The 9,619-nt window shown below is 45.6% G+C and overlaps 1 protein-coding gene across 1 annotated transcript in view; it reads left to right on the top strand.

The window, feature by feature from the left end:
* Nucleotides 1-7,060: 7,060 nt before the first annotated feature.
* Nucleotides 7,061-9,619, top strand: part of Fam117a (family with sequence similarity 117 member A) — a 44,041-nt gene continuing 41,482 nt past the window's right edge. Inside the window, exon 1 of the mRNA XM_048446969.3 lies at nt 7,061-7,262. Within this exon, the coding sequence (XP_048302926.1) occupies nt 7,067-7,262 (196 nt within the window). The 5' untranslated portion in view covers nt 7,061-7,066. The remainder of the gene's footprint in view (nt 7,263-9,619) is intronic.

The raw sequence follows: 9,619 nt of genomic DNA, 5'->3' as shown, positions 1-9,619 counted from the left end.
GCATGTCTTCTGGTTTATACACAGCCCCTGAACTAACGTGACCTCCCCAGAGACTTTCATCTTGGAGGCAGGAGTTAGGTGTGGGGTGCCAACTGCTTCCTCCAAGGTACCATGGTGGACCCATAGTGATTTTTTGGTTTTTTTTTTTTTTTTTTGGTTTTTGTGCACCCTTGACTATCCTGGCCGACAGCCTATCCTGTCCTGGTTTGACCAGGCTGACCTTGAACTCGTAGAGATCCAACTGTTTCTACTTCCCAAGTGCTGGGATTAAAGGCATGAACCACCACACCCAGCTTTAAAGTATATTTATAAAAATGATTACTTTTTACTTATGCGTATGTGTTTGAGGACGTGCATGAGATTGTGGGTGCCCACAGAGGCCAGAGAAGGTATCAAATTCCTTGGAGTTGGAGTCACAGGAGTTTGTGAGTCACCTGATGTGGGTGCTGGGAACTGAATTCAAATTCTCGGTAAGAACAACAAACTCTCCTAACTGCTGAACAATCTCTTCAGCCCCCGAAAGTGTATTTTTATTTGTTTAGGGACACATGATGGGGGGGAGGGACATAAGCAAGTCACATCATACCTGTGAATGGCTAAGGGCAACGTATGGTTCTCTTCTTCTACCATGTGGGTTCCAAGACTCGAACTTAGGTTTTTAAGCTCGGTCACAAGCATCTTTACCTGCTGAGCCATATCACCTGCCCTAAAGTATATTTGAATTTATTTTGCCTTGAATCACTATCTGCATGCTGGTCACAGCACTAGGCTGAGAAGTAATGAGTAGGACACACCTGTTTTCAGCTGGGCATGGTGGTCCTTGGGAGGTGAAGGCAAGGGAATCAGGAATTCAAGAGCAGCCCTTGTGATATAATGATTTGGGGGGCACTCTGGGCTATACGAGACCCCAACTCAAAAGCAAAAGCAAGGCAATGGTGGTTCAGAGCGATTACTGCTCTAGCAGAGGACACAGGTTCAGCACTCACAGGGTGGATTACGATTGTCTAGTGCCAGTGGATCCAACACCATTTTCTGGTCTCCAAAGGCACCAGAAACTCACGTGGTGCACATACTTGCGTGCATTAAAAACATTATACACTTCAGGAGGCTGGAAAGATGGCTCAGAGGTTAGGATCACTGGCTGCTCTTCCAGAGTACCAGGGTTCAATTCCCAGCACCCACATGGCAGCTCAAAACTGTCTGTAGCTCCAGTTCCAGGGGATCTGATGCCTTTACAACAGTGCACATAAAAATAAAGTTAAGTAAATTATTTTAAAAAAAACATTATACACTTCAAACAAAAGCAATGTAGCCTTAGTTTCCTTAGGATGCTTATCTGTTCTCGAAAATGAGAAATGCAGGAGCTGGAGGGATGGCTCCACAGTTAAGAGCACTTGCTGCTCTTCCAGAGGACCCATTGGGTTCCTAGCACCCATGTCATGTGAGTGGTCCACACCCTCCTGTAATTCCAGCTCTGGGGAATCTGATGCCTTTTAGCCTCTGCTGGCACCTGCACACATGTACACACACACACACACACACACACACACACACACACACACATACACAAAGTAAAACTTTAGAGAGAGACAGAGAGAGGCCATCCTAGGTATTCTGTGTTTGAAAGTTCAGGTTTTATATCTCTCAAAGTGACCAACTAATGCCAAGAGGACCTTGCAGCAGTACCTGAAGAGAATACACTTTTAAAAGACGAGCCTGAGCCAGGCTTGGCCTTTAATCCCAGCACTCTGGAGGCAGAGACAGGCAGTCTCTGTGAGCTCAAGGTCAGCCTGGTCTACAAAGCTAGTTCCAGGACAGCCAGGGCTACACAGAAAAACACTGCCTCAAAATAAAAACAAAAACAAAAAAAACAAAACCAAACGCCAACCAACCAACCAACCAAACCAAACAACAAAAAACAAACAACGGTTGTGGTTTAACAAGAAAAGTAGTTTCTTGCTGAATGCAAAATAAGGGTTAGGGAGAGGGAAAGTGAAGAAGAACTAACAAAGAAGACAGATGTATGGGTCGCAGCAAGGGACAAAATGTGTTAGAATATAGAAGGTCAAAATCCAGGCCAGCTGGTTATTGTGGGAGTAAGGGAAGGGATACAGGGAGAGAGAAGCTACCAGAATGGGAAAAGTTGCTAAGGGATAGGACCCCGCCACCTTCTGTTCCCATAACCTCATTCATTTCCTTAACCCTCCTTTCCAATCCCTCTCAGGCTGCTCTGCTCCTTTAGCTCTGACCCCATTTCCTCAGGATTTAGTTCCCTGAGGAGCCGGGTCTGACATTTCAGACAGAGGCTGAGGAAAGGAGGTAGGTCAGAAAGAGACACTGTGTGCCTGCGTCATCTTTATATTCTGCTTTATTATTTTGGAACTATGGGGCCAAAGACGTAAGCGTGCAGACATTTACCAGGAAGTTCAGAGCCGGTCGGTCCCCTAGGGAAGAAAGGCTATCAAGACTTCTCCACTCTCTGCTGAACAATTAATTGCTACTGGTTGTCATATTTCAGAAGGTAGAAATGCCATATTTGTGGCATAGATGGATGCCCAGGGCGGAACTTAAGCCTTCAGAATTGTGAAGTTCCCCTGGCTACTGTATCCTTTCTTAATCTAGTGGCCACTATTGTAAGGCCTCCCTGCTGACTCTGACCTATCAGTTTTCCCAGAGCCTTTTAATCCTAGGCAAACCCTTAGGGTCTTTTAAGGTCCCAGGGTTTGATAGTGTCTACCCGAGGAATGGCTATTTTGACTCATGCCCGTAGGAAAAATAATTCCAGTTCCTTAAGTTCTTATCTGCAGCAACTGTGGACACCCCAAAAGCAACCTGAGATCAAGGGTCTTCTGGATTTGCTGTTAGGACCCCTTATACACCAGGTGTGCCAGTACGGACCTTCAATCCCAGCACTTGGGAGGCAAAGGCAAGCAGATCTCTATAGAGTTTCAAGCCTGCCAGGATTCTATAATGAGATTGTCTCAAAAACAAACAAAAACCTTAAACAATTTAGTTTGCAATAGATAAAAAAGTATTGATATATCTGTTGTCTGTAATCCTTTACCTTTGATGTTTTTGAGTGCCTGACTCTGGCCAAAGTTGTTGTTGTTGTTTTCCTTTTTGTAACAGAGTCTTATGTATCATAGAATGGCGGAGGATGATCCTAAACTATTAATCTTCCTTCCTGATCCTCCATGCAAGGCATGTTTCTATAACCATGCTCAGTTTGATGTGGTACTGGGAATGGAACCCAGGGAGACAAGCACTTTACTGACTGAACTACATCTTATCCAAAGTCTCTGAAAGCAGAAACCAGGTCATGACCTCCTATTGGAAACGTGTCTAGCTCATACCATTCCTGTGTATAAGCTTCAAAGCCTTCCGGGCTGTGAACCTCAAGCTAGGAACCACTTCTTTTCTTTTTAATTGTGTGTGCTTGTGTGTGTGTGCCCTGACATGCTTGTGGAAGTACAGACGACAACTGTGGAAGTCAGTTCTCTCCTTCCATTATGTGGGCGCCAGGGATCAAATTCAGGTGGTCAGGCTTGATGGTGTTTGCTGAGTCGTTCTCCTAGGAAGCCCATCTTGAACATTTCTGCTATTCCCTAAGCTCAGAGTATGACACATAGTAGTCATCTCAACAAATCTGTGAAGAAGGAATTGTTGGCAATGATGTTAATAAGGATGACAATGAAAACAATAATAAGCAAGAAGGTGCTTTGTAATGGGAGGCATCTCCCCTGAGTATCACACAGCCTCCTCAGAGGCTTGACTGTGGACTCTTTCATTAGTAGAAGCAAACAAGGGCCAAGCTTGAGATGAGGTCCTTATCCTGCCATCATACCCATGCTAGGGGAAGCTGTCAGGTATAGAAGAGTGAACAAGAACAGCTGTTTGGGCATGATACCTAATAGAGGACAAGGATTATATTTATGCCTGCCTTCTCTGCCTTGAGCTAGGGTCAACTTCAGTATCTTGTGCCAGCAACTTATCAGGAAAGACCATAGCTTTCTGTACTCAGAAGATCCGACTTTTCATTTGTGCCACCTTTAGTGATTCTGTTTCTACCATCCAGGTCCTCAATATTGCTACCTTGGCTTTGGAAAAATGTTTAAATCTTGTTTCTTTGAACTGTCTAACTTCTCTCTCCAAGACAAAAATTACATTTTTTGACATATATAAAATAATGTGTCAATTTATTCTCAATGACAAGTTTGTAAGGTTGATGGATTGGGTGATTCTTGCACAGAGAGAGGAAGCCAACTGCCTAATATGTTTTGAAATCCTCAGTCCAAGGCTTTGATCACAACACACAGTTAAAATACTCATCCAATAAAAGCCACTCATCATGGCCTGAGACTATCTAAGGATCTATATACATGTGAGGAGTCCTAAAATAGTATACATTATCAGACAAATTTTCAAGAGACCATACAGTTCACCCTTTTTCTCTCAGGCAGTTCCAGTGGTCAGGAAGTTGAGTGTTGGGAAAATATTTGAAGCTGGAGTCAAAACCTAGGCTGTAAGTCCTGTGTCTGCCAAAAGATCTTGAGCAAGCATTCCAGCCGCTGTGACCTAACTAACCTCTTGTAGAGTGAAGACAATCCTATTTGCATTTTCTACATTCCAGATCTATTGTGAGAATTAAAGAAGACAGTAATGTGAAAATTGTAATGCACTAGACGGATATCAACACACCAGCCAGATACGTATCGAGGGAGAATGATCATAGAGATCAGGCAAGGCTCAGCTCTGTGGTCAGCCTACAGGACAGCCAAGAGCTTGATGCTTCTTTCCAGAGACTCAGTAGAGTGGGTATAACAGCAACTTCACCGCTGCAGTCATGGGCCCTAAATGAAATAATGTGCACAGTACTCGGTATGTGCCTGGCATGGAGAAAGAACATTATTGAATATTAGATGCTATTTGGTATTGATTTTATTAGTGAGGGTGTGAGGCACGGTAGAGGGTTGGAACAGGAATCAAAAGGGCTCTTTGAGCCTCACTCTTTCTTCTTGTACCATGTAAGAATTATGTTTTTCCTTTCCCAGATAGTCGTGAGGAACTTTTTTAAGTGTATGAAATGTTGAACTAACTGAAACTGAGAATACAAGCTGCTCTCATCTCCCCTCCCCATGCCAGAAATCAAACCTACGACTTTGAGCGTGCCAAGCAAGTGCTGTCCCATTGACCTCCATTCCCAGCCATTCCCAGCCATTCCCAGTCATTCCCAGCCATAGATATTTCTTAAGCTGAGCTAACTGATAGTGGCTGAATTTTAACTCAGGTCATCAGGCATCAGGTTCTGTTCATTTCTATCTGCATTTGATAAGATTGTCCTCTTCGTGGAAAGGAGTCATTTTCTTCAGCTTTGTAAAAGAATCTTATTTTTTTAAGATTTGCTATTTATTTATTATGTTTACAGTGTTGGTATCAGACTTCATTACAGATGGTTGTGAGCTACTATGTGGTTGCTGGGAATTGAACTCAGGACCTCTGAAAGAACAGCCAGTGATCTTAACCGCTGAGCCATCTCTCCAGCCCCAGCTGTAAAGAACCTATATGTCAGATCTCAAAGCAAATCCTTCAAACAGGAAAGCAGTGTCTTTCCAAAAAAAAAAAATCTCTACAGAGTGTTCTGTTGCCTCCACTTGTTCTGCATTCATAGGCTGATTTTAATATCCAACTAATTCTTGAATTCCCACTTTGAGTACTATCTGCTTTCAGTATTTAATTCCACAGTGACCCTCATAGCACACTCCCGGTTTACTTCCTCTCCTCTGATTAGTAAGTGTGGCTCGAGGGGAATGCCTTTCTTCTTAACACTAAACTCAGCAAAGACTGAAATAGAAAGACAAATCGGTAGCAAGGTCAAAATTAGAATTCATAACTAAATATAAATCTAGAGGGAATTATCCAATTACTTGGATGGTCCCTTCTCACAGACAACTCAGGCTTGATTGACTTTGTGTCTTCCATTATAGAACAAAATGCCAAGGGTAATCTATTGTTCTTGTGAGAAGCAATAGGTTTTAATAGTATCTTAAATGCTTTTTTCCCCCTCCTGCAAACGCCTTAGTATGTATATATGTAGCATATAATTTTCACAATTGCAAGTATTCTCTTTGGAGACCATCTGGTCTTACTTTGTAGGTCAGAGAGCACTGAGCTGGGAAGACCAAAATTTCCTAATGGAGTCACTATCAAACTTGGGCAGATTTATCAGTCACTTTGTTTTGGTACGTGGACTTACAATGGATGGCTCTGAAGAGAAATTCCCAGCTCCCTTTTAAAGTCTCAAGTTAATTTACAGGCTAACAGCTGTTTTTATTGTGATTGGACCAGCCTCAGGAGGGGACTTGGAAACTTAAAAGACAAATGTGTCACATGAGGCAAGGTAGCCATTAAATGTACGAATTTAATGCAAAGTTCATGCAAATGATAGGCAAACCTTGTATAAATATATAGAATCTTAGTTTGTAGTTTGCCAACAGCAAAGGAATCTCATAAGACTTGAAAAGTAATGTTTTTAGGTTAAACTAAATTAATGCCTTTTGAAGTTAGGTTTTCTCAGTCCCTCTAGAACTGCTTAGAGTTTGACACTACCCTATATAAAGATTTCTTTAGGGTTTGAGTCCAGCCCGCATCCAGTCCCGCCCCCTGCACAGCCTGACATCACGTGGTATCATTTGCATACTACCTGGGACTGGGTGTGACGATCCTCCTCTTTGAGTCTTTTCATTGGCGGTGCCGGAGAACCTGCCCTATACCGGAAGGACCAATCGGCAGCCTTAAGTACGTTAAAAAAAAGAAAAAAAGGAAAGGAAAGAAAAGCAGGAGGGTGGGGTCTTGTGTTGATGGCTGACCATATGGACCAATCATCCTCGGAATAGAAGAGCCTCGCCGTAGATTGGTTGAGGGGCGGTACTGGAACTCTGTAAGCCAATTGGAACTCTGAGCCGAGGGGGCTGGTCCCCGCCCGTAGGGCAGATAAGTAGCGGCCGCGGGGGTTGGGGGCTGTGTGGGGCTCGCCGTGGGGCTGAGGCAGCAGGTAGCCGGGTGGGCCATGTCCGGGGCCGCAGCAGGCGGCAGAGGCGGAGGTTCCTGGGGGCCGGGGCGTGGAGGGGCGGGGGGTCTCCGGCGGGGATGCTCTCCACCGGCGCCCGCTGGCTCCCCCCGGGCCGGGCTGCAGCCACTCAGGGCTACAGTCCCCTTCCAGCTGCAGCAGCCGCACCAGCGCCGGGACGGGGGTGGCCGCGCAGGTGAGCCGGGTCGGAGCGGGTGCAGGGGCGAGGGTCTGGAGAGTACTGGGAGAAGTATGAAGGGGAAGTGGATGGGAGGTGAGGGAAGAGAGAAGGGGACGCGCAGAGTTCCGAGGACGGAGGGAGCTAGGCGAGCAGCTGCGAACGTGGGGTGCAACTCTGGGAAGGAGGGGGCCTGGAGTCCGAGGTGAGGGGAGGGACCTGGCAGATGGAAACTAGCTTTGGGGGGCGTAACCGAAAAGTGGCCCGAAGGGTATGCCCGGGGCAGGGGGAGTGAGAAGTGCTGGGGTTGGTGCAAGGAGTGTTGTGGGCTCCCTAAGCCGAGGGCTTCACAGGGAGCCGGTGGGCGCTGGACGCCTGCTCGGTGAGGGGGAGGGGCATGGAAGAGAGCCGGGTGGAGCCATGTGTTACTTCTCCAGCTTGAGTTTGGCCCCAGCGTCCCTTTCTATGGCTCTGGAGTTCCTTTCTCCACCACTTCACGTGCGCTTCCCATTATGCCTCTTCCAGGAGCTGATTTGATCCCAGCCCGTTGGGATAAGTTAGTTTAACGGCTTTTACTGCGGTGCAAACGCACCTCTGTTCCCGATTTTCTACGTTCCTTCTGGTGTAGCCCAGAAGTTGTACGTTCCCGTATTTTTGATCTGCTTAATATGGCTATCTCATTCTAGTCATCCTGTGCGTGTGTGCTTGTGTACAGGAGTTGGGCACTTTGCACCCTACCATCCACCCCCTCCGAAGGTGGTTTTGTGAGCGTTCCCAGCCAACGTGGCAGTGGAGTGCTTACAATCAAGTATGCTGTGGCAAATACCCCACTTTCTGAACAGCGCTGAAGCAGTTTCTTAATAGCAGCTTGATGTGGTGGGTGTGGGGAAATGAGGGTGGAGCAAATTTAACCTTGCTTTCACACTGGAGGCTGTGATGGGACCCACAAATGCAGGCCCTTTGGAACGGAAAAGGAACCTACTTGCATGAGGAGGTTGGCAATAAGTTAAAAGTGAAGTTTGCATTTGATTCACACCAGATGTGAAAGGATCATTGCACACTTCCTAAGCCTAAGTTTGTACCAAATGTACAAAAGTTATGTCCCTGCCATCTTAACATGACATTCTCTAAACCAAACTCTTAAGCTTTCTGGAGATTACTAAGCTTGGATGTTGCATGACCCCTTCCTGAAGGTATTCTGTTACAAGAGTCTTGCTAAGTAGGATGGGATTCATCAGGTCTTTGAGGTAGAAAGCCAAGTCTATTTGTACCTCGCTGTATATGTTAATATCACATCCTGGAACGCAGAACTTGGTCAAATCTGGTAGCAAGATGGTGATCAAGTAGTCAAAGTATGTGTAGAATCTGGTGGTGTAGAAGAAGGCAATGCCCAGACAAACTCATGCCTATATCAACTATAAAACAAGCCACAAGACTACAAACCTGTTGGTTTTGTTTGGGCTTCCTTGAAACCCAGGGAAGTTAGAGCCGCAAGCACCAGAACCATCGTCACTTGGTAGAAACCAACAGAAGCCTTGCCTGTGCAGTAGTTAGAGACTGTGTAGCAGCCATTTTAAGAGCAGTTGTTTTTTGTGACTCCTGCAGAGCTGGCATTGAAGGAGCACCTGGTGGGTGCCGTGCAGAGGGCAGGGATGTAGGCTTAGATGCCTGGGTTAGTTACATGGCTTGCTCCTTTTGCAGATTCAGGGTCTCTATAATGACACTGATGAAAACAGGAAACTAGAGGGCTGTGTAACTTGTCAGGTAACTTAGGGCAGATTGAATTGATTCCTACATTATGTATTTGGTTGGTCCATTGCTTCTCCATCTGTTAATATCTCAGAGGTATTAAATAGACATTTGCCTATGGGGTAGGATTATCGTTAGGTTTTCAGTAGGTAGGAGAGAGAAAGGAAATAGTAGCCTGAGACCATTGGTCTTCTTTGTGGTCAAGCATTAAAGGGGTTGGGGAGGGGCCCCTGGTCTTTGTCTAGGGGCGTTTTAGCCCTGTGCATGTTAGCCTCACCTTCATGTATTTTTCAGGTTGTTTCTATTCCTTCTATACCTTGAGAAGTGACAGAACTGTTTTCCTCTATGCTGTTAGGACATGTAACAGGGAAGTGCTTGCTGCCATAGACCCTGAAAAGAATGATGTTAGTAGCCTGGATTTTGAATGCAGGTTCTTCCATTTACCAGCTGGTGTAGTCTTGAGGAAGTTTCTGGACTCCCTTTCTTCTGTGGGCAACAATCTCTATGTCATAAGAACTAAATGAGCTCATGAAGCGCTTAGGAGAGTGCCTGGCACTCGAGTGGTGCTGTATTTCAAAAGCACATGCTGCTGCTCCGCATTGCTGCTCCTCTCTGCACTGAGCTAC

This window comes from Myodes glareolus, chromosome 9, assembly GCF_982192425.1.
Source record: "Myodes glareolus chromosome 9, mMyoGla1.1, whole genome shotgun sequence".
Lineage (NCBI taxonomy): Eukaryota > Metazoa > Chordata > Mammalia > Rodentia > Cricetidae > Myodes > Myodes glareolus.
This window is presented reverse-complemented; position numbering and strand designations above follow the sequence as displayed.